Source organism: Microtus pennsylvanicus, chromosome 5, assembly GCF_037038515.1.
Source record: "Microtus pennsylvanicus isolate mMicPen1 chromosome 5, mMicPen1.hap1, whole genome shotgun sequence".
Classification (NCBI taxonomy): domain Eukaryota; kingdom Metazoa; phylum Chordata; class Mammalia; order Rodentia; family Cricetidae; genus Microtus; species Microtus pennsylvanicus.
This window is the reverse complement of record NC_134583.1, coordinates 59,906,265-59,931,316: the sequence shown is the minus strand read 5'-3', so window position 1 is coordinate 59,931,316 and position 25,052 is coordinate 59,906,265. Positions and strand designations below refer to the sequence as shown.

Below are 25,052 nucleotides of genomic sequence, written 5' to 3'. Positions count from 1 at the left end.
GACCTCTCAGTGTAGCAAACAATGACTTTGAACTCCCCCCGCCCCCTTGCTCACCTGGAAGTGGTAGACCAGGCTGGCCTCATCTCCTAGCCTCTGCACCTGTGCAAGGCAAGCCGACCTGAACTCTTCATCTCCCTGCTTCTAACCCTAAATTCTGGGATCACAGGTCTCTACACCACACTGTTTAAACTACACGAGGGATTAAACCCAGGGCCTTGATACATAACCAGTAACCACAATGTTTTAGTCTCTGAATGCTGCTAGATCACAAGTGTGTGTTACTGTGTGCAGCCTTTGTTTGTTTGCTTGTTTGTGACTAATTGATACACAATATTGAGGGGAAGGGGACCTGCAAGATTTGTGGGTACCAGAGGCTGGCGTGAGCTGAAATGTGGGTGTAGGGGAAGTACTGCGCAGGCAGAGAATAGCCAAGGCCAAGACTGGGAACCACCATTCATCCAGATTTGTTTCCCTTCCACAATGGAGCACTATGTGCCCTGCAGTGCTCCTGCCCTCTGTAGTGTTCCGGCCCCGCTGAGCTGCCTCCAAAGCGTGTGGCAGGTGGAGCGGGCAGGTACCCACCTCGTCCCTGGCCAGGATTTTCAGGTGCTCCAGGATCTGAGCCATCGCCACCTCACAGAGCTTGCTGTTCTCAGCCAGGAACTTGGAGTCTCCCCCGTACAGGCTGTCATTGGAGTCAACTGGTTGAACAAACAAGGGCAACATGTGACATGGGATTGGCAGATGGCAGGAAGGCCTGGTAGGGAGTGTGGGAATGCCAAGGTGACCCACTGGCTTTGGGATTCACTAAGAAAACACCTAGCCTAGGGCCTAGTCTGGGCCTGAGGCCAACAGTCTGGAAGTCATTCCCAGCTGGCCATGCCTGGAGGGGACAGCCACAATCACAGTGAGCCACTCTCTCCAGCTGCCAGGTACTGTGGCAAGCACTCACTCCGTGTCATGTAAGGATACACATAATGAGCAGCAGGAAGAGTTGGCATGAGGCTTGGGAGTGGGCCTAGCTAGGATATTAAACTGGGTGGTCTGATCCCAAAGCCCAAGTTCTTATCCACTGCATCCTTAAAACCAAGTGGCTAGCTTTTATAGTTCCAGAAGGTTCTATCTATACTACCAGGGAAGACGAGTATCAACCATCTCACTTAGATGCGAACCTTGAAAGCAACATTAATGACTTATATGCCCACCAGTGCCAATGTGGCATGAGTACACTTTACTAAAGCCTGCTCCACAAGATGGAACCCATGCCTGCTATCACATCCCACAGTCCCTTTACTCCCAACACTTCCATGCCTGACAGTGTCTCCTTCTCTAAGACAGCAACTCACTCTATAGTTCAAGCTGGCCTGGAAATCACTCCGTACCCCAGGATGGCCTCTAACTCATGACAATCCTCCTGCTTCAGCCTCCCAAATGTTGAGAGCCAGCAAGTCCAGCTCTTTAACAAAGCCACTGCTTGGCCACCTCCTATAGGACATCCACTGCCTAGAGAAAGGCGGTTCAGTCAAGGATGGCTTGCATACTGCTTCCTCTTTCTTCTCCCTTCAAAGGGCCTGGCCCCGGCTGGGCAGGGGAGACACCATGCAGTCTGCTGTGGTCAAGTTTGGGTTTTCATTTAAACGATAAACTCAGGCAGTCTCCTTATTTGAGGACAACTCTGCGGCTTTGTCTGTGGTAGCTGACCCCATCCCCTGCACAGGGGCCCAGAACTGTTCAGTTAGTCTCCACTGTGAACACATGGGCTGTTTGTTTTTGTTTCTGCAGGGCTGGGGGTAGAACCTAGGGTTTCCTGCATGGCAGGTGGAGCTTCAACACTAAGTTGCCCTCTGATATCTCTCTCTCTCTCTCTCTCTCTCTCTCTTTCTCTCTCTCTCTCTCTCTCTCTCTCTCTGAGAGCAATCAATTTCAAGAGTCACTTCTCAGGAGCTGGTCATCTTTTTTTCTTAAGACAGGGTCTCCTAGTGGCCTGGAAATCACTCATTAGTCCAGGCCGGCCAGTAAGCCTCAGAGGCCACCTATCTTTGCAGTCCTAGAGGTCCTCATGCTTGAGTGACCAGTGCTTCACCAACTGAGTCATCTCCCCAGTCGGTCCTCTTCTGTTGGCTAGCACCAGCCTTCACAAAGAAAACACAGTTTCTGCCTTTCAGAGCTCATTCCTTCCCTCCGTGCTAACACAAGCTTCTATTCCCACTGTTTCAGCTACAGTAATGTAGTAGTCCTGTTTAAAGAGCATGCTAGTAAGCTCCAGCTCTACATCCTGCTGGGATGTGGTTGTGCTTCCTATACCCTTGTGTTATCACCTCTCAGGAACAACTGGGAAGGCTCTCATCTCAGTCACATTTCAGAGGAGACAACAGCCATAAGAAACACAGAAGGGCCTCCAATTTGATCCTGTTGTACAGTGGAAGAAAAGACCAAATGAGGGGGTGAGGGTACGGATAGTCCTTCTCTGGGTATGTCACAATCTCTTAGTGACTGCACAGAAACAATCCCCAGATGTGGTCCACAGGAATGGGAAGGTGTTCAAGAGTCCAAGAACAAGGAAAACCAGGCATTGGAACTCTTGAGTGCATTCCAGGAAAGCCAAGACTATACAGAGAAACCCTGTTTGGATTTTTAAAAAAAAAAAAAAAAAGAAAAAAAAAGAAATGACCTTTTGGGGCCAGGTGTGGTGGTGCACACCTTTAACTGCAGCACTCAGGAGGCAGAGGCAGGCCCTTCTGAGTTTGAGGCCAGCCTAGTCCTGATGTGGGAGTGTCATATATCAATCTGTTGATTTCATTGGTTAAGCAATAAAGAAACTGCTTTGGCCCTCATAGGTTAAAACAAAGGTGGGAGGAGTAAACAGAACAGAATGCTGGGAGAAAGAAGCTGAGTCGAAGAGTCACCATGATTCTCCCACTCTAGGCAGACGCAGATTAAGATCATTCCTGGTAAGCCAGCTCGTGGGCTACAGCAGATTATTAGAAATGGGCTAGTCCAGGTGCGAGAGCTAGCCTAGAAGAGGCTAGATAGAAATGGGCCAAGTGGTGTTTAAAAGAATACAGTTTCCCTGTAATTATTTCGGGTAAAGCTAGCCGTGTGGGCGGCCGGGTGCCAGGGACGCAGCCCAGCTGCTCCTATTACAACATAGTCCATCTACATAGCTGAGTCCCAGGACAGCCAGAGCTACACAGTGAGACTTTGTCTAAAAAGGAAAAGCAGTCCCCTTTGGGAGTGCAGAAGATAGATGAATCAATCAGTAAAATGACAGTCCACATTGGATCCCCATCTGAAAAATCCAGGTGTAGTTGTGCATGGCTGTAACTTAGCAGAAGGACAAAGGAGGGCAGAGATAGGTGGATCCTAGAGCAGCTCCCTCTAGCCTGCTCCGCCAAGTGGTGAGCTCCAGGTTCAGAGAGAGACCCTGTGTCAAAAAGTAAAGTCTCGGAGAGGACAATATAGACACCTGACCCTGACCTCTGTCCTCCACACACGTGAGCACATACCCATGTACACATGCACACAGACACACAATGTAACAATAGTATATATAATGGAGCCCCTCCCTACACACAGTGGAGTCATGTAGCTATGTGTAGTTCCTAATTTAGTTTCCTAGGAACTTTAAAAGGTTACATTCCTTTATTTTATGCATTCACTGGAGTTTGCATTGATTCTCTGGAGAATGAGTGAACCTGTGCACAATTAAACTGAGAAGAAAACATCAGGGGTGCGTTATGTTCATCTCTGACTGCGACTTCAAAACAACATTTTAATTTTAAAAAAGTATCAGAGGTATAGAATAGCTGAATAAAACACCTGACAGTGGATAGCTGCTGCTTCTCACACAGACCCAACAACTGCAGACCCTTGGCTGCCCTGTACCATGACAGTGGATAGCTGCCTGCTTGTCACACAGACTTGTCAAACCATAATCCTTGGCCACTGTATGTGTCTGGCACGCTCCCTCTCTACACATGAACACTAGCATGGTTTCCCTGAGCCACTTGAAGCAGGTACAGGCTCTAAGAACACAGAAAACAAGCAGCTCCAACTTCCACCACTCCCAGCTCCTCTGACCACACGCAATCTCCAAGCTTACCCTGAACTGCCCTTTAAGGAGACTTTTGGGATAAGGGTTAACACTAGCTTGTGGTGGCACACACTTTAATCCCAGCCCTTGGGAGGCAGAGGCAGGGGGAACTCTCTGAGTTAAAGGACAGCCTGGTCTACAGACTGAAATCCAAGACAGCCAAAATATACAGAAAAACCCTGTCTCCAAAAAACCAAAAATTAAAAATAAAAATAAAAGAAATAGAGTTTAAAATAGAGCCATGTAAAGATGGAAAGTACACAGAGTATCTGGATACTGCATGTTATTATGTTGTCTTTGAATTGTTTGACAGCTGAGGAAAGAGCAAGAGCTGCTAAAAGACATTTGATTAAAAATAAATGTTGCTGGATTAATCCAACATTTTGAAAATGCCTTGACTTCAAAATTTAAGTCAGAAGATATGTTACTTTGGAGAAGAGGTTTTGCTTTTATTTTCACAGGAAATGAGAGGCTGTGAATTCATTCTGAGTTAAGAAAAATCAGGTTTGACCAAGGAAGACCCCCTGAAAAATCTTCGACAGAAGCGGATGGCCCAGATGAGCCAACATTACACAGGACCACTGTTGGAGTTTTCTCTGAGTTCTACATCCAGAAAAGGCTCAAAACTGCTGGGTGAGATGATCAAGCCTCCATCAGAGAAGGAGGGAGTTGTGAGGACCGCTGTATCCTCACTTGAGACTCTAGTTTTATGCAATTCTGCCCTAAATGGCTTTGGGACCTCAGGAGGTGAGAGAGTACACAGGCTGGAGAAAGCTAACTGAAGGGGAACTTCATCTGGGCAGCTACGGGGAGGAAGCATTGCTTGTGCTGGCTGAAGACTTCAGTGTGCCTGCTCTGTGTCACCCATGCTCTGTAAGCAAGCATATGAGTTCACTGGCTCCCTAGGGTGAACTTCGGCAGAGTCATACTTTGGCTTGTTGTTGGGGCTTATAAGGAGCAGGCAGATGTATGCTTCTCCCCAGGGAAATCATTTTTACAATAGCAGCTACTGAATGAGGTCAGCTCATCACTGGGTTCTGGGCTAGGATCTGAGGACCCAGTGTGAGGCACAAGGTTGACCTGGCCCACCTACACAGACAAGCGAGGCCATGGTAGTAGTAAGTACTTGGATGGACCAGCGCCAGGTCATGGGATCCTAAATATGGGGATTTTGGGTTTAGGATGTATTTTTTATGTAGATTAGGCAGGGTCTCAAACACTTAATGCAACTGAGGATGACCTATGTCCAATCCTCTGCCTATCTGGGATCAGGTGAGATTAAGCAATCAATTTGAGGCTCTGTGGGTTTAATTCATTAGAAGACGTAAAAAGGAGTTGGGAGGGATACAGAGAGGTTGCTCTCAAACCAGCAACAGCAAGAACAGAACAGATGGTAGCAGGTGGGAGAAAGAGACTGCCCCTTCCTCTTAGCATTGGAACGGTGAGGGCTGGCAGGCCTCCACACCCTCCCGAAGCTCAGGGAACAGAACCCCACATCAAAGCCCACCTGGACTAGGGTGAGGCGAGCCAGTGGTGACACTCATCTACCTGTGTATTCAACCAGTGATCCAAGGGTGCTTCTGCAATCCCAGCACGTGGTCAAAATGACTTCAGGCACTTGTCACACACACATGGCTGGGCAGATGGCCAATGGCCCGGAGCTTGCCTAACACATATAAGGCCCTGGGTTCCATTTCCAACACCACAAAAAAACTGATCCTACAAATCGCCAGGCTTCTTCCTGGGGAGACTCAGTGGAGGGTGGGAAGTGGTTCAGGAATACAGGCTCTTGGGCTAAGACACAGCTCAGCTGACAGAGCGCTTGCCTAGCATGTGTGAAGCCCGGGTTCAATCTCCAATACTGCATTAACTGGGCATGCTAATAGATACCTGCAACCCCTGCACTCTGTGCATAGAGGAGGATAGCAAGAATTCAAGGTCTAGGAACACAGAGAAGCCAGAGCTACAGAGATTACAGAAAAAAGTTCAAGGTCATTTCCAGCTATAAAGTGAGTTTGAGACCAGACTACATGAGGCCCTGCCTGGCTGGAGATATAGTTCAGTGGGTAAAGTGCTTGCTGCACAAACAGGAGGACCTGAGTGTGGACACTGTCTTAGTTAGAGTTCTATTGCTGTGAAGAGACACCGTGACTACAGCAACTCTTATAAAGGAAAACATTTAATTTGGGCTGGCTTGCAGTTCAGAGGTTAAGTCTATGATTGCCATGTGGGAAGCAAGAGCATGCAGGCATGGTGCTGGAGGGGTAGCTGAGAGTCCTACATCTTGATCTGCAAGCAGCAGGAAGAGACTGAGCCATACCAGGCTTAGCCTGAGCATCTGAGACCTTAAAGCCCACTCCCACAGAGACACACTTCCTCCAACAAGGGCACACTGACCCCAACAAAGTCACACCTAATAGTGCCTCTCCCTATAGGCCAAGCATTCAAACACAAGAATCTATGGAGGCCATTCCTATTCAAACAATCATATATATCAAGCACAGATGTAAAACCTGGACATGGCAGCATGTGCCTGTAATCCCAGCAAGTAAGTGCAGGGGTGTGATGGACTTGCAGAGATTTTGGCAAATCTTTGGAGCTCATTAGCCAGCCAGATTAGCTAGATTGGTGAGTTCCAGCTCCATGAGAGACCCTGACTCAAATAAATAAGGTGAAGAATGATTAAGGAAGACACCCAGAGTCAAGGTCAGCCTCTATATGCACACACACAAATATGTACACACAACCCATGTGCACACAAACACTAAGAAGACACGGTGAAACAGTCCCTTCGCTGTCCATGAAATGGGGGCATGCTGAGGGCTGGTTGGGAACCTGGTACCTTTGTCTATGTGGTAAAGATAGGTGTCCTGGCTCATGGCAGACAGCAGGTGCAGGACAGAGGTGTAGATTCGGATTTTGTCGTCACTATTGTCCTCCCAGGTGTAGTCCTGGATCACGTTGAGAAGTTCTCGAACCAGAAATAGGACTCCGTGTTCTGGATGATCCTGGTAGAGAAAAAAAACATGACAGATAAACCCAGCTATGAAGTAGAAGAGTTAAAGCACCCATTAACCCAACGCTTCCCTTAAGCAGCTGTTGGGACTAAAAGGCTCATTGCTTCATTTGGGCAGGGCCACTCAGGAGCCTAGGCACAGAGAGAGAGTGACAAGACACACCTCACCCACTGATCACGCATTTCAGGATGGCGACATGAGCAACAGCCTCCCTTTCGGGTCTAAAGAACAACTGGCAGTCACCTGTCAGCCCAATGGCCTGTGCTTCCGTGATTACTCCTTGAGTTCCCATGCCCAGCGGTGGAAGCAGATCACATCTGTCTAATTACAAAGGAGGATTGTGGGTCCTCAGCAGATGGCATGGCAGAAGCCAATGCACTGACTTCAAAGACAGGTCCACTCTCAAGGATCCTCACCCACAGCAAGGCTTAACCTGGACTCCCGTGAGAGGGAAAACCTAGAATAAAGTGTTTCTCAGGAACTACACAGAATCTTTCCAAAAGAGAGTTGCAATGCAAAAAGGTGGGTGGTTTCAGTTCCATCCCCAAGGTGGCTCTCCTGTTGACACTTCTCAGGAAACAAATGCCCAGCTGCCCTACCAACCCCCACACAATCTCTGCTGCCTGGGTCCAGCCACACCTCTCCTACTTGTAGGACAGGCACAGTATTGGGCCCTAGCGGGATACACTCAGGTCAAGAGAAGGTACAAAAGATTATTTTCGCAGCTGGGGCCAGCATGAGGCTGGGCGCCAGGGCCTGGTGCCAGGAGGATGCTGCTATTATCCCAGGCTGAAAACGCAGGTGCAGGTAGGGGCGCTATTGGAACAAGACCTGCAGCTGGAGGCTGCGTGGAGGGACAAGGCCACTGGCAAAGCATGGCTGGGGCTCAACTGTGAGGGGACAGGCACTGCACGGGTATCCTCACCCACGCCAGTCTGCGGGCGGTGGCTCCTGTTGGCTGGATGGGTTGGAAGCCAGAAGCGTCTCCAGAGGCCACTCTCCCTGGCACTGACAAGTGTGCAAAATAACTGGCACCTCGCAGCTGAAGGGGAAAGAATGCTCCTTGCAAAAGTCCCAATCCAGTACCAGTTAAATGGAGGCAGCTTTGCCAGTCAACAAGAACATGCTTTTCCATGGACAGGAAGCCACTTTCCTTAAAGTTACATCCATTTTCTCCTCTGTGTGTGTGTGCACATGTATTTGAGTATTGGTATACACTGTCGTGTACACGCCAGGGCCAGAGAACAGCTTTAGGGGTTGGTTCTCTCTTACTACCAGTTGAGTACAAGGGAGTGAACTCTAGTCCTCAGACTTGGTAACAAGTGACATCACCTGCAGAGCCATTTCACTGGCCCAAAAAGCATTTTCTGTATTTCTTGATTTTTTTTGTTTTTTGCTTTTCAGTTTTTCGAGATGGGGTTTCTCTGTGTAGCTTAGAGCCTATCCTGGAACTTACGTTGTAGGCCAGGCTGACTTTGAACTCAGATCTCCTCCTGCCTCTGCCTGCCTCCCGAGTGCTGGGATTAAAGGCAGGTGCCACCACCGCCCAGCCCTTTTTGTATTTAAGACGCCTCACTACATCACTCAAGTTGGCCTTAACTTATGGTGCTTGCCTTTCAAGTAGATGTGATTACAAGCCCAGGCCATGAGGCCCAGCTTCCTATATTCTTTCTTTTTATCATGAGCATATCCTGCCAACTGAAAACATCTGATTTATGGCTTCAGAAAACTGCCCTGTCACATATGGTGGCCTCCGTCTGACCTGCAAAAGACAGGTATTACATCCGCTGCACCTGTGTCTGCCACATACTGCGAGATCTTCTCAATAGCAGGCTGGATTCTGATTTTTGCTTGTTTGGATTTAGGCATGTGCTTAGGTGTGTTTGTGAATACATGTTGGGTATGCATATAAGTGAACACTTGTGAGTGTGGTTCATGTGCACATGGCAGTCGGAGGCTAAAATCTGCAGCCTTCTTCAGTCACTCTCTGTGCTGTTTTGAGACAGCTCTCTTCCTGAACCTAGAGCTCACCAGCTGGCTAGCCTGAGTGGCCAGCAAGCCTCAGGGATCTTGTTGTCTCCATTTTTCCAGTACTAGGCTCACAAGCCTGCTACCATGTCTGGCTTTTCACATGGATGCTGAGAACCAGGACCTAGGTCCGCATGCTTCTGGGTACCACTCACTGAGCCATCATCCCGGCTCTAGGGATAGCTCAGACTGGCTTTAAACTCATTATCCTCCTGCCTCAGCCTCTTCAGCACTTACTATGACAGTTGGCTGAATTCTGTGGAAGGTGCCTCCAGGAATACACGCTGGCGTGGCCAGGTGTGAGCATGTGCCCTGGCCCTGGCACAGTGAGTGGCGTATGGCAGACCCCACAGGAATCGTATTGAGTCAGTCGCCTTTGTTGACACCTTCCGTGTGCCAGGCCCTGAGGAAGCTACAAAACTGGTCTTGAAAGTAACTACAGGGCTTTCAACCCACCAAGCCCAGCCCTATCTCATCCATAGGAGTAGGCCACAGGGGATGAGTGGCTTCAGCCTACACTTCCAGCATAGGAGATGTGGGGGTTCCAAGGTTAGAGTTCTGGCAGTCTGTCTGCTCTTAGCTCCCCCTCTTTGGACACACTGGGTATGTCTATGTGCTCAGGAAGAAGATGCGCAGGGAGGGGCTATTTAGAGCGCAGGTATAGGGTTTTAAATTCAGACAGCAGTGCCCTGATCTAGGATGAATGTATTTGCAGTGACACTGCCCAGGGGTGAGGACTTGGGCAGAGAAGCTCGAGATGTGCACAAGCCACTCATATCTGTGGGAACTGTTCCTACTGTATCAGCAAGAAAGAGGATGCACGACGCTCAAGCATCCAAACAATGCGAGCTGTGTACATCAATCTGAACCACCCAGGCGAGGCTAGTCAGTCCCAGCTGGCAGCTCACCGCTGCCTTCCTCTGCTTGCAGCTGTTTCTAACTAGGCTATTTTGTTCGGCTACATGGATACTAAAATACATTTTTTTTTTAAATTTAAGGATCTGCCTTGGGAATAGACCACAGTCTGAATGTTCCAGCAACTTCATTTCAACACTAATGTCCCCACCCTGTGGGAGACCAATGAACACAGTTTCAGAGAAGTGGGGCCATAGGAATTCGGGGTATGGGCTAAGATGAGCACTTCTATGGTTTGTTCAAAACCAAAGAGATGACAGGTTATGTCCATGGTGCACTTCCGCGTTTCAGGGACTACAACATAATTTGTTTGTTTGTTTTAATATTTGGGAATGGTTCAATAGCTGAAGCCAAGCATAGGTAGATTATTTTTCTTTTTGAGACAGTGTCTTATGTATCTAGGTCTGGCCTTGAACTGGCTATACAGCTAAGGATAACTCTGGCCTTCTGGTCCTCCTGCCTCTACTTCCTGAGTGCTGGAATTTCACACATGTACCACTGTATCAGGTCTCCTGTGGATAGACCCTGGGGAGTAGAGCATGCTAGACAAGCAAGCACTGTACCAACAACTGAGCTCCACCCCAGCCCTGTATCCTTTCAAAGTAACACAATGGATTCAATGTGTGTCTAATATTAAACTAGTAATTTTGTTATTGCTGTTGTTTTGTTGTGTGTATGTGTGTGGTGGATGTATTTTATGTACACAAATATGTGCTAATGTATGCACATAATTTAGTTGTTTTTTTGGTGTGTGTGATGTACATATTCTGTGTGTGGGCAAACGTGTGCTAATGAATTTAGGTGTGGAGGCCAGAGGTCAGCGTCAAGTGTCTTCCTTGGCCATTCTCCACCTTGTTTTATTGAAACAGGGTCTTTCACTAAACCTGGACTTCACCAATTTGACCAGACTGGCCAGCCAGTGAGGTCCAGAATCTGCCTATCTCTGCCCTCAGCCCCCTGCCCCTTTGAGATGGGGTTCGTGGTTTTGAACTCACCATAAAGCAGAGGATGACCTAGAACTCTTGACCTTCCTGCCTTCATTTCCCAGATTAAGGCATGTACCACCTGGTTTTATGCAGTACTGGTGACTGAGCCCAGGGCTTCATGCATGCTAAAAGCAAGCACTCTACAAACTTAACTGAAGCCCCAGTCCACACTCGGGTTTTTATTTCTTCTCCTCCTCCTCTTTCTTCTTCCCCCACCCCATCCTGTGTGTCTGTACATGTTACATGGCATCCTGTGCATGGGCATGCAGCAGCCAGAGCAGAATGGATGTCTTTTCTATTGCTCTCTCACCTACATTGCCTTGAGCATGGGTCTCTCAAAGCTGCCTGTCTGAGCGAGGCTGGTGGACCAGAGAGTCTGTCTCCACTCCCCAGTCTGGGGTTATGGCATGCACAGCCATGTCTGCCTTTTCACATGGGTGCTGAGGAATCAAACTTAGGACCTCCTGCTCGCTGAGCAAGGGATATTATTCACAAAGCCATCTCCCCAGGCTGCGCATTTTTAGAAGAAAAAGGTGTTTGGGTTGACATGGTACTCCAGTGGGAAGATCCCTAGTGGCCTGGCTAGGTTCCCTCCTAGATGGGGCAACTCAATGCCAATGAGGTGGTTTCCATGAGGGAGCCAGAAGGTGAGTCCTTTTTACTGACCCAAAAAAGGGCCTGACACTGTCCCTCCACTGTTCCTTTGAAGTCCCCGCTCTTAGGAATCCTCACTTCATCACACTCCCGGTGAGAAGAAATACTTGAGTCATGATTGCTGCACTTCTAAGCAAAGATGGTAACAGCACATCTTTATGTCCTGGCTGGGTCACTGACCGGCTGGAGAACTTCCACCTTACTGGGTGCTTGGTTCAGTGTTTCAAGTGCGTATTTATGAGATGTTGGCTGATCATCAAAAGAGGGGTATATGATTTAAATGAACAGTAAGGGCTGGGTGTCACAGAGCCAGAACACCAATGGGCTGAGAGAGAGCAGGAAAGGGCCCCTGGGGTGCAAAGGAGACAGATCCCCAGCAGATTTGAGGCTACTGGAGCAGGTGCCAGTGTCTCCTCACTTGCACAGCTTCATAAGTCCCTCCCTTCCAGTCCCTCTGGGGTGCCCGACACCCCCATCCTACCTTTAGGCCTTCATGCACACTGTGCTCTCTGCCATGAAGCCCTCTCCTCCCTCTCTTCTCCCTCGCACCTAGTGCTCATTTTCCTTCTGATCTCAGCTGAAAACCTACCTTCTTGGGTGTGGCTTCTCTAATCACCCGGGAGCTCATTCTGGCCTTTGCTTTTCAGGTGGAACCTCCCACCATACCCACAAAGCCAACCAGCAATGACCTGAAGTCCTCCTTGGTGACTCCTTTGTCCCCACAATGCCTAAAACCACAAAAATACCCAACCCCCACGAGAGGGGCACTCAGATGTCCTTGCAGTGCCTGGTGCTTCTTACAGATGGAGTTGGTGGTGTTTAACATTAAGCTTGACTTCCTTGGTAGGGGGCACTTCCTCCATTCCCAGATTAGCAGGTACTTATGGACCAGGATGATAGAGAGGAGAGGGTGAAGTGGAATGTGGATGTCTTGCTATCTCTATAGCTACTTTTAATAAGTAAAAAAATAAGAGAACGTGTGTCCCCACTGCAGCCTCAGTGACCAGGGCCAGAGAACAAGATCCTAACATTCTAGCTTCTACAAATCCCACACAAACTTGGGGCTCTGAAACCTCAACACTGACCTTGATGCGACAGTTCTACTTTATTTATCCTACCAGACGTTGCTAAATGAGACTGTCCTGCTCCTGGAAAGAGCTTCTCTGGACAGCAGGGAGGCACAGGGAATAGCTTCGTAACCTGGCACTGCAATCCACATCACTCTCCTGACCAAGCACTTAGCAACCTGGTTTGCAACTTCAGACATCTCACACCCGCCAACCTGCATGTACATCTCGCTCCAAACAAAGAAACAAACCAATCTCTCCTCCCCTGAAAACCATCAGAAAGTGTCCCTTTGCGAATAGTTTCTGTCCAGGTATAGAGGGTGGGGGAGGCAATCAAGCCCAAACTTGCTTGACTACATGCAAAGTAAGCCAAACTCTGTCCTCTACATGAACTTTTAGGAAAAATCTTCTATTTACTCTCTTTTGACTATGCCTATCAAGTATATAACTAAATTATGATACTTTCTGGGAAGGGACATGCCCATGAGGAAAAGCTTAAATAATCCAAGCCTATCAATCAAAACAGCCACCCATTCCATTCCCCTAAACAACCCAACTCCCTCTCTTGAGCCCCATATAACACTGGGGCTCCTGAGTGCCCTCAGTCATGTGGCTTGCTGTAGCTACCACATGATCCACCAGTATGGTCTGGGTGTCTGTCCAGGTTCTGGAGAGGATGTTAGCAAACCTGCCTCTACGGCAGCACTGCTACAATGGCCAAGGTGTGGGATGAATGAATGCACAGAAAGAGATCTGTGCACACGGTGGAAGGCTGGCAAGCCTTAAACAGTAAAGCCTGTTGTACGTGACAAGATGGAGGAAGTGTGGGACTCGCGCTAAGGGAAACAGACCAGTCACAAGTACAAACACTGCCTGAGCCCACTTAGAGAAATCTAAAACCACCTAATTCATGACTCCAGGGGTGAACAGTGCGGAGGGTGGAGAATGGGGAGGTAGGGAGCAACAAGCATACATTTCCAGTTAAGCAAACAAAACACTCCCAAGATCTGTTGGTCACCATTTTATGTAAGGTCAATGACTCTGTACAGTCCTTCTGAAGCCTTTAGTTTAGGAGTAGAGCTTATGTTACTTGTGGTTACCACAGGGAAATAAAATTCTAAAACAATAAAAGCCACCCCCCCACACACACAAACCTGTGACATGAAAGGGAACCAATCTGAGGTAAACAGGAGGGGGTTGATTTCATGCAAAATCCATTGTCATGGCTTAGGTGTGATTCCTCTGACTGTCTCTTAGCCATGGCTCTCAGGTGGGACCTCTCTGCTCACACGAAGTGCCAATCATCTGTTCCAAAGTCCCTCTGAGGAGAGGCTACACTCCAGTCATGCCAGAAACCACACAAGTACCTAACCCTATAGATACTTTTTCTTACACGTACATACCCATGAGACGGTATAATTTCGACACAGAATTTTCTTAGTTTCCTTCCTGATGCTGTGACAGAAACGCCCTGACAAGAGTAACTTAAGGGAGAATGGGGTTTTTTTGGCTACCGGGCCAGCACATCACTTGGGGAAGTCGAGGCAGGAGGAACATGAAGTCCCTGTGCACATCACATCCACAGCCAAGAGCAGAGAACAACGAATCGGTGCCCACTAGTGCTCAGCCCAGGCTCTCCACCCTTACAAGTCCAGGATTCCCTGCTACGGATGGAAATGGTGCTGCGCAATGGTTGAATCTTCCCCCAAGACATGTCCACTGCCGACCTGACCTAGACAATCCCTTCTAGATGATTCTAGGTCGTATCAGGTTGACGATAAAATCTAACCATCATCGTAGGAGATTAACAATGACTAATCGTAAATTAGAATAAATTTAACAACACACAGTAACAAAAGATGTTTTCCCTTTCTAATTAAGTTGAAAACTTCTACGTTTTCGCAGAAAGGACCACTCAAGGGTTTCTCTTCAGCATATCCCAACAGTCACTAAATTTATGTGCTCCAAGCACTGAAGCAAAAGAAACCCACTCACAGACTGGCAAGAGCCCTGAGCCTGATACAGCAGGTCACACACACAGGGTGGACCCACTGCACAAATGACGATTCACACTCGGATGGGTGACATCTCATCGCACCATGCAGAATGGCACACAGGTGAAAATGGATGGTTTCTAGAGCTTTCTTTTTCATATTTTTAGACAGAGGTTGGAGACCGGCAAGTGAAAGCGATGTGAAAAGTCTGGATGAGCTGCTTCTGTATGGTGCTACCTCTGCTGAGCGGTGATGAGCTGCTAACCCCGGATGGCCCTGAGCAAAGCAAACGTGTGACACACTCCCCAGGATCACATCATGTGTGAGGGCCCCTGGGAGAGACAAATCCAGGTTCAAATCCCTGTTCTGCTACGAGTTACTACACAGCCCAGACAGTCTTTTCTGTTCTAGGTGTCTATAAATGAAACAGATTTCTAATTCCTACTTTAAAGGGTTCAGGGAGGATTCTCAGAGGCTCTGTAAGTGCTGATGAAGGGCTTTGGCATGTTCCTGGGGTCAAAACTGGGAGATAGCTCAGTAGGACAAGTGCCTGTTATGCAAGCACGCGGCCCTGAGTCACATCACCAAGACGCTCGGAAAAGCCAGGAGCAGACGGTACCTGCACCTGTCTGTGTCCACCGTGCTGGGAGAAGAGGCAGATTTGGGCTTGCTGGGCAACTGTTCTGTCCTAATTGGTGAGCTCCAGGCTCACTGAGAGACCCTGTCTCAAGAACTGAAGTAGAGATACAGGGAAGATACTGATGTTGACCTCTGACCTCTACATGCATTCCTCCTATCCCCCAAATTAGTCTTTATTGATTATTGCTGGGTCCCGCCAAAGTGCAGTCTTTGACAGCAGGAGAAGCAACGGAGTCCCACTCTGAGCAGAAGATGTTCTCTTGATGCCTCTGTGCCAGGCTGGCATCTGGAAGGAGTTTTTAAACGTGTCTACAGATACCCAGGGGAGCTGGGGAAGGTGCATAGCCGGTGTGTCTGGAGCAGCTGCTCTCCAGCTGTGGCTACCTGACCAAGTCATGGAATGCCAGCCGCAGGCAGGAGCTGACTCCTCAAGGAGAACGCAAGCCTGTGTTTGCTTTCACAATCGACCAATATTTTTAATGTGGAAAATTCATTCCAAGTGCTTCCCATCGTCCCATGGGAAGCAAGTGTGACTCCAGGCTGCAGTCTGCTCTCTCTCTGGCCACCAGCTTGTAACCCCAGGGAAGGGTCTCTGGTTTGCACCATGCTTTCATAGCTATGGTTGCATTCAACCCACACAGCAGTCCTGCAAGGTGGGCCTTATGATGACATGTTTGAAAGATGACAGGTGAGACTTGGAGGACTTGGAGGAATTTAAAAAACCGTCTCCTAGGCCCCAGAGCTGTGAGGTCACTGGGTCAGGACTGAACCCAAGTGTGTGACTCTGAGGAGAAGCCTTCGGAGATACTCCAGCCACTCTGAGCACACGGCAAGCCTGTGTGCAGGCTGTGAAGCACCCCAGTTAACCGCCAAACAACAACCAACATCAACCGCTTCACCGCAAACCTGGCTTTCTCCTCTGGTCATCTTCTATGACAAATAACCAGGTCCTACAGAGAGGGAGGCACTGACCAAAGAGCCCTGGGATCAAGTGTCGCTGGAAGAGACTCCAGGAGCCCCTGCAGCTCTGCCTCGACCCCTGGCTCCTCCCCAGGATGCTGCCGACTGCTGAAGGACAAAAGCCTTACCCAAGAGCAGGTCTGTGGCTGGGCCTCCCGGTCCCCCTCTGAGAACTTGGAATCTGAACAGAGAGAGCCCACTGCTGAGTCATTTTTTTGTTTTCTCAGCTTGATGGAGATACATAATCCACACAGGGAACAATACACCCATTCAGGACATACAATTCAATGACTGTTCGTGTATCCAGAGTTTGTGCGGCTGTCACCACAACTGACTAAAGAATATTTCATCACCCCCCCCCAAAAGAAACCTGGAACCCAACAAGTGCTGAGTCACTGGCACAGCCCAAATGCGGCATGACATTTCTCCAGGTTGGGTCCCTCCTAAACCACTCGGGCCATGACCTCCAAAGGGCCAGTTTCAGTCTCCTGAGAGAGATGTTCCAAGGGGGAGCTCTAGGAATGTGTGTTCAACAGGGCAACTCTGATGCAATCTTCTTGAGGAGGGGTTTGGGGGTATTGTGTGGATATCTGGTTTGCAGTTTTTGTTTATCTTTTTCCAGAGGCTTTGAGATTGGGTCTCGCCTGACACTCAGAATCTCCCTGCCCAGGCTTCCCAGTGCCGAGAGTCCAGGAGATGTACTCCAGTACCAGAGTATACCACACCAGCAGGCCGGGCCTGCTTTGTGCCCCCTCCCTGTGGCAGCAGGCAACGCCTTTGGTTTCTTGGGGCTGTTCAAGGGGACTTGATCACACCAATGCAGCTGTACGGCTAAAGCTTTGATGGACAAAGTTACCGCAGTGCTCTGTAAGGAAGGGAGCAGGCTGATATTCAGGTGATCTCTCAGAAGCAAGGTGGGTGCTTTTTGTCTCTGCAGAGAGGACTTTAGCGAAGAAGGTATGCTGCATGTCTGTAACTGGGCACTGGCGTGGGGGGCTATAGTAAGGTGGGGAGCTGCATGTCTGTAACCCCAGCACTGGGGCGGGGGAAGTAACTGCAGTAAGAGGATTTTGAGTTCCAGGATGGCCTGGCCTACAGAGTAAGGGTCTTAGAGAAAAAAAGAAAAAAAAATCAAAAGACTGATGACAAGATATGAGATGAGAAAGAATAGGACAGGAAGGGGCAAAGAAGAGGGAGGGAGAAGGGAGCTGTGGCGAGAGAACAAAACAGAAAAGAAAGGAAAGAAAGGAAAGGGCCTTTGTGCCTGAACTATAGTAATAGGATGCCTGCTCTTGACTCTTGGCGACAAGCCCCAGCAACTGCCATGGCCACTGAGGCTCTCTGCACGCAGCTCACTATCTGGTGAAAGGCAAATGCATCAGATAGCAGGGAATACAGAGACGTCACTTTGTTCTCTTCATCCAAACTCATGTCAGGAAGCAGGTGGGATCCCAGAGAAAGACCGGGGCTGAGAACCCCAGTTATGGGAAGCCTCCAGGAATTCCTACTGCAGGACTCCCCAAAGGGCCCCAGTTCCTTCTAGCCCAAGAATGACTGCTCATCTGTCAGAGCCACAAGGATCCCAGTTTCACTCTTTACTGTTCCAAAGAATCCTGCTACCCAGAAGGTTCACGGTGTGGCTACACTCTGCGCGCTCGCTCAAACCTCACCGTAACACGGGAGCTGGCACAAAGACCACCCCCATTTTATGGATAGGACACACACATAGGTAATCGCTGGACATGAGAGCCAGGAGGAGGAAGAGCTGGTCCCCATTCTCACCATCATGGTTCAAGGCCACTGAGCCCTTGTATCAGCAGAGTACAGTACACCGAATGTCGGTGCCCCCTCCCCACAGATAGGCAGAAGCCCCAATCCCAATCAGATGCTGCAGTGGTTAAGTTTGATTGCCCTTGAATCAGCTAAAAGACCACCTGGTTGGCAACAGAGTGATGGCTCAGCAGTTAAGAGCTCTAGCTGCTCTTTCAGAGGACCCCGTATGCTGGTTCTCAACTGTCTACAACTCTAGTTCCAGGGGATTCGATAACTTCTTCTGGCGACTGTGGGCACCAGGCACACATGTATACACATACATGCTGGCAAACATTCATATAAATAAAATATTTTAAAGACATGCCTGCTCTGTAAGGGCATTTCCTGGACAGATTAATGGTACGGGAGAATTGTCTGTAATCTGTCAATCATGTTTCAAATAAACGCTGATTGGCCAGGCAGGAAATATAGGCGGGAAAACCAGACAGGAAGTAGAAATGATACAATGAGAATAGGAGAATTCTGGGAAAGAGGAAGTTGATTCCTCCCACTCCTGCCCAAACCACCGAAAAAGCAGGATGTGATCTGCCTCACTGAACAAGGTACTGAGCTACATGGCTAACATAGATCAAAAAAATGGGTTAATCAAGATGTGAGAGTTAGCCAGTGAGAGGCTAGAGTTAGTGGGCCAATCAGCTATATTATAATTTATGGAGACCTATGTGTGATTTTCTTTGGGGCTAAACAGTTGTGGGGTACCGAGCGGGACAGAAAACAAACAAGCAGACCGGACCCTCCATGTTACAGATTAACTAAGAGCCTCCTCCAGGTGGACAGCACTAGCGAAGAGCAGCGCTTCTTTTCCTGTCTGCCTTCTGCTGTGAGTGCATCTCCTTCCGCAACATCAGAACACATGGGTCTTCCAATGTAGACAGAAGAGTGCAGTGCGCTCTCCAAGGGTCTTCAAGGTCTCTAGTGCCAAGCTGGGGACATCTGAGGAATCCAGCTTTGTTGGCTGAGCAGCTACTAGGTTCTCAGCCTCTCCAGGGCACCCGTAAGTGCAAGCCCATCTAATAAATCCCCTTTGTGGGTACATATCCATCCTTTGATCCTGATCCCCTAGAGAACCCTGCCCAATACACAAGGGGCCTGAAAGGTAATAATTAGACTCCAGAATACCAAAAACCCAAAGGGCCAGCAGCAACTCTGGCTCTCACGTTCTGCCATGTGATCATGTCTCAGGAAGAGGGCTGCCAATGCCCTGAAGAGGATCCTGGCAGAGCCAAGCCGGCCCCTGACCACAGACTCTCAACCTCAGACCTGTGAGAAACACACATTTGCTACTGAAGCGGCTCAGCTTCAAGCTCTCTGTCACAGCAGTTCATGCTGGCAACAACGGAGCCAGTCGACAGAGCCTTACACTTTCAGGCCTCGGGACACTAAGGCAGGGTGAATAAGGACCACCCGTGGGTCCTGGGAAGCATACCGGCACAATCAATAAAGTAGAGAAGAAATTGCACAGGAACTCCAGGAGGAAGGGCTCCGACGGCCGCAGCTTCCCGTCGATGCTTATCATCTTCGGGACTTCTGGGATGAGGCCAATGGCAGCTTTGAAAAACGCATCAGCTGCAAGAGAAAAGTCAGAGGATGAGCACTGTGGAAAGTTCAAGCTGGGCTTTTCCTTAGACTGGCCAGGGGTCAGCCTGAGAGCTGCATGGAAGTCAGGCAACCTTGAGGGCTCAGCTCAGCCGGCAAGGCCAGATGAAGGTTCTTCAAACCACCACAGATGAGGTACTGCTGTTACTATAGCAACAAGGAAAACCTGCAGCTAAACAGCCTTAGGTTGAAGGACTGAAACAGACGGGAGACTTTATAGACGGTCTAGAAAAGGGCCCGAGGAGAAGGCTAAATCAGTGGAGTGCCTGCTGCACAAACACAAGAGCTTGACTTTGGATGCCCTGTACCTCACAAAAGCTGAGTGCAGCAGGGTATGCCGGCAGTCCTCGCACCAGGGTTTCCCTGCAATCCCTGCACCAGGAAGAGCAAAAATAGGAGGAACCTGGGGCCTAACGACCAGCCAATCAAGCCAATCAATGAGCTCCAAGTCCACTGAGAGGACCTATCTCAAAAAATAAGGAATGGTGAAGCAAGATCCTTGACATCAACTTCTGGCCTCCGCACACATGTTCCAAAGTAGGTGCATATGCACACACATGTGCACACACCCACATAAACATGTACACAACACACACATATACACATACATTAGTCACCTGAGCTAGGCTCTAGCCTGGTATGGATCAATGAGTCCTTATGTCCACAAGAATGAGAGGGCTGTCACCAGGGCCACTTGAAAGATGGGAAATAAGGTGTGAAGTAAGGAAGGACTCACTTCACTCCTGTGTAGGTGGAAGGTTCTAGAGTGGCCAGCAGAGCTATTGCTTGGAGCCTGGTCTAAGTCTCTTCTAGCACAAAGATGATGAGCTAGGGACTGTGCTTGAGGATGAGGCAGGAGGATAGGTGCTAAGGCACAAACCTGCAATCCCATACTCAAGAGGGTGAGTTAGGAGGACCATGAGATCTAAATCAGCTTGGGCTACATTGGAATATTGTGCTAAAAAAACATAAGCCAACACACACTGAGCTATCGTGAGTGCGCACATACACACATGCAAGCACACACAGAGCTCTAGAGACTTCTAACCAAGTAACATTTCCAGAGAATTATTTGAATTACTTAAAAAATAAAGATATTCAAAGAGATATAAAAAGATCTGTAAAGAGAACTTCCAAAGATGGGAGAAAGGAAGGAGAAGAGGAGCGAGCCGGAGGACCGCATCCCTGGGGAAGCTGGAGAGGGGACTTCTCTGTAGACCTGCCAAAGTATTGACTTGGCCAGAGAAAACGACTTAAGGCAAAGCACTGGTCTGAGACGTAAACCCTTCTACTGCTCAGCAACATCAAATGTGTTCACGGACCAGTTTGTTTTCCACCAGAAAATGACTTCCAATGACCCGCAAGAATGCTGCAGCAGGGTGCAGAACCCCAGGTTAAAGCAGTAACCCCAACTGCATGCCTGAGGGGCTAGCTTGATGGCAGATGTTGGCTGCCCAAGGAAAAAAGGCCATGGTTAACAAGAAAAGCATGTGCCTGAACTTGAGAGGGCCTGTAACTTGTCTTCTTTCTTCAAGGAAACATAACACACCATGGAGAGGTGCTTCCCTGCCAGGCTGCTCCCTCATCCCTGACTGTCTGTCCCTCTGCATCCCCTTAGTAATCAAAGCTACTAAGCAGTAGGAGCAGCAGCTGCAGCAGCACAGGACACTCCAGTGGGCACTAGGGACGTCTTGGGGGAAGTGGCCAAGGGATCTATGAGCTAATTAACCATGCGCGGGAGCCTACTCAGTGCTCCAGTCTAGAAGGAAGAGAGCAGCTGACCTCAATCATGCTGAGGACAGAGGTAATGTGGGGCTAGAAAAGAGAAAGGCGTGTTTGGATCCATCCTACCTCCTAGGTCTCGAAAGGGAAACTGCTTTCCTTTAGAGAAAGCAGGATCCTTCCTTCTGTTCCACTAGAGTGGGGTGTCTATAAGGTTTACAGTGTATTATTTCTCCCAGTAACCCCATTCTGAGACAGGTAAGCACAGGAGGGAACAGCTAGGCTACTTGGGATGCCAGTTGGGTTGGCCTATGCACAATCCAACCCTCTCCTAATGCACAGGGCAGCCTGAGGCCTTTATCTGCAAGTACTCTGCACACACACCTCTCTCTAAACAATGTACCCAGCAGCAGCCAGTTGCGGCCTCAAGCCCCCACCTGCATATAAACCTCACTCTGAACAATGCAGTAAGTTTCTCCTTCCCTTAAAGATTCAGGGAGAGGTTTTTTTCAATCTTACTCTAGGTATGTCCAGGTGGGAGCAGGAAGGCTGATCTGGCCTGAACTAGTTTTAGGTGCACTTGCTATAAGGCAAACTGTGCCCTCAAAGTGAACTTTCATAGGAAATCCCATGTGTCAGCCTATGCATACCTGGGCAAGTAAATGATTCAAGTCAGGTGCATCCTGGATGGGAAGGGATCCATGCGGTAGAAAATGGTTATATAACATAACCTGTCAATCAAAATAGAGAAGCGCCCAAACTATGTTCTTCAGCAACCAAACTCCTCTTCTTGAGCCACGTAAAAGGAGGCACTAAACAATAACTTGGGTCAGAGTATCTCGCCTATGTGGCTCCCTGTCAATTTTGACAGTGTATGCCACTCCAATCTGCACTATCATTTCAGATAGTTTTATTGCTGCTTTGTAATCTGCATGCAATTTTTTATTTTTTCAACCCACCAGGTACAGTTTGGGCTGGCCGTATACTCCTGCATATGCGTCCTTCATTGGAGGGTGGTCCACACACCAGGAGCCTCACCCTTACAGAAACTGTGTCTCCCTTATTTCCTAATTAAATACAAATGCTAAGAATCCAGAAATACCAGCTCAGCCCCTGGAGAATCTGGACTTTATTGTACAACACTATGAAGATGCTTAACATCACTGCAACGTAAATTTAAAACGGACGTGTTTGGGCACGGGAGGTGGCTCCCTGTGAAAACTGTGTAAGCCTGACGGCCTGAGCACTGTTCCTGACATCCACATAAAGGTGGGAGGAGAACAGTTCTCAAGGGCTGTCATCTGACTTCCACATGTGGACTGTGCCATGCAAGCACACACAAACGTGCATGCACACACACATAATAAAAATAAATAAAAAAAACTGAATCTGAGGCCTGTAGCACAGGAAGGAATTTCATGCCTGGTACTATAATCCTGGCCAAAAGCCCATGACTGGGGGAGGCCATAGGCCCTAGGGTAAATCTGCTATTGTTATTTTGTAAATGGTTATGCTATCAAATTACCTTCTAAACAGTTACCTTATGCCCAAAGACTTTATCTAGTCAGAGAAGATATATATATACACATATGTGTATGTATATATATGTATGTATATATATATATGTATGTGTGTATATATATATATGGTGGGCAACAGTCAGTGGAGAGGTGCATGCGTAGCTGGTCAGAGTGCTGATGGGGACTGAGTGCTCAGCCTAAAGGAGACGTCTATATTGATCCCTTCCTCTCCCAGCTCCCGCCAAGGCACAGGGACCATCTTGGAAGAAGAGGCAGAAAGAACATAAGAGCTAGAGGATGGGGAAAGGTACTGTGAGGTGCTGTCCTCTGCACATGACGTGGCTGTCACACTAAAAACACAGCTTCTGTGTTACCTGCACAAGACCTGCATAAGATCAGGCCAGTCAAGATCCCGGCACAGAAGACAGCAGATCGTCTCCAGGCCCTGTGCTTTACTGAGAAGCTATTGGCAGTCGATAGCATTGGGAGAGGTTCCCCGTGCTTCAGTGGACTGCCCCACGTCTGTGTACAAGGGATTATAATGCACTAACTAGACTCAGCAGGTTACCAATAAACAAACAAACAAAAGCATGAAGTCGGGAGGGAGATCATACTGTGGGGGACAGGAGGGAAGTTGGAGGGGAGAAATAGGGACATCAAATATGATTATATTTCATTGTATACATGTACGAAATTGTCAAAAAATAAAGAAAATATTAAATACATAAGAAACTCTAGTCTAATTTTTTTTTATTTTTATTTTTTGAAGATATATTTATTTATTATGTATACAACTTTCTGCCTCCATGTATACCCACACGACAGAGGAGGGCACCAGATCTTATTACAGATGGTTTGGAACCACCATGTGGTTGCTGGGAATTGAACTCGGACCTCTGGAAGAGCAGACAGTACTCTTAACCACTGAGCCGTCTCTCCAGCCCCTAGTCTAATTATTTAAATTGAAGTTTTATGTTATATATACTTGACCATAATAAAAAAAAGACAAAAGAACCCAAAATATCCCTGACATCACCCCGTTCCCAGCCCTCCCAGCACAGGCAGGTGCCTAGACTCTACCACGTCTGGCTGTCTCCTGCAGAAGGTCACAGTCCTCATGCCTTATGACTCTGTTGCCCTAGAAACGACCTGAAAATCATGAGCAGAGCACTTCACAGTGAGAACTAAAATCCTGCTTCAAACGATGCAGAGGACCATTTATATTTTCTATTTATGTGTTTGTTACCAGTGGCCCAGAGACTGTGCCTATTATTATATCCCATTAAAGTGGCAGCAGCTTTGTCCCTTGGCTCCTGTCACTCACCCCACCCAGTTCCTATTCTAATGCAGGAACTCAAACAGTTATTTAAGGGACAGGCACACATGGTTCCAAGGCAAATTCTTACTCTGTTTCCAGAAGGCACACCCCATGAAAATGTCTGGGAGACTTCTCCGTGTCAGCTTAGTAAACAGAACTGGGGGATGGGGGAGGGGGATCTGCCAGTGAAAACAGGTTTTCCTCAGCCCAGAGTTTGAATGATCCTGTCAACATCACATTTCCTCTTTAAAAACAAAACCCCCCAAAAGGGTAACATTTAAAATTTCTCACAGATGGGAGTCTTCACTATGTTGACCAAACTCCTAAACGAAAGCCATCCTCCTGTCTCAACCTCCACAGCTGCTGGGAATTTCAGGTGAGTCACTGCACCTGGGTGATGTTGGTATCAGAGCATCTTACTCTAGCTATTAAAAGCCACAGAAGACAATGTCTTCAAGAGGAAACTGCCTGCACATGATTCTTAAACAGATAAGAGGAGGAATCGGATTTTCATTCAGAAAGAATGCTATCCTGGGACTGGGGTGTGGCTCCGTTGCCTGGGTGTTTGCCTAGCCCACACCAATCCCCAACACCGCATAAACCAGGTGTGGTGGCACATGCCTGTAATTCTCGCACCCAGGAGGTGGAGACAGTTCATTTCAGGCTACATACCAAGTATGAGGCCAGTTTGGGGCACACAAGACCCTGGG

The 25,052-nt window shown here is 48.3% G+C and overlaps 1 protein-coding gene and 1 pseudogene across 1 annotated transcript in view; both read right to left on the bottom strand.

The window, feature by feature from the left end:
• Vps35l (VPS35 endosomal protein sorting factor like) overlaps positions 1 to 25,052 on the bottom strand; it is a 107,119-nt gene that overhangs the window by 3,527 nt on the left and 78,540 nt on the right. The window contains exons 27-29 of the mRNA XM_075972016.1: positions 19,613 to 19,752; positions 6,936 to 7,101; positions 583 to 701 (exon numbers count right to left, since the gene is read on the bottom strand). Of these exons, the coding sequence (XP_075828131.1) occupies positions 583 to 701; positions 6,936 to 7,101; positions 19,613 to 19,752 (425 nt within the window). The remainder of the gene's footprint in view (positions 1 to 582; positions 702 to 6,935; positions 7,102 to 19,612; positions 19,753 to 25,052) is intronic.
• On the bottom strand, positions 8,165 to 8,280 carry LOC142851461 (small nucleolar RNA SNORA24; annotated as a pseudogene).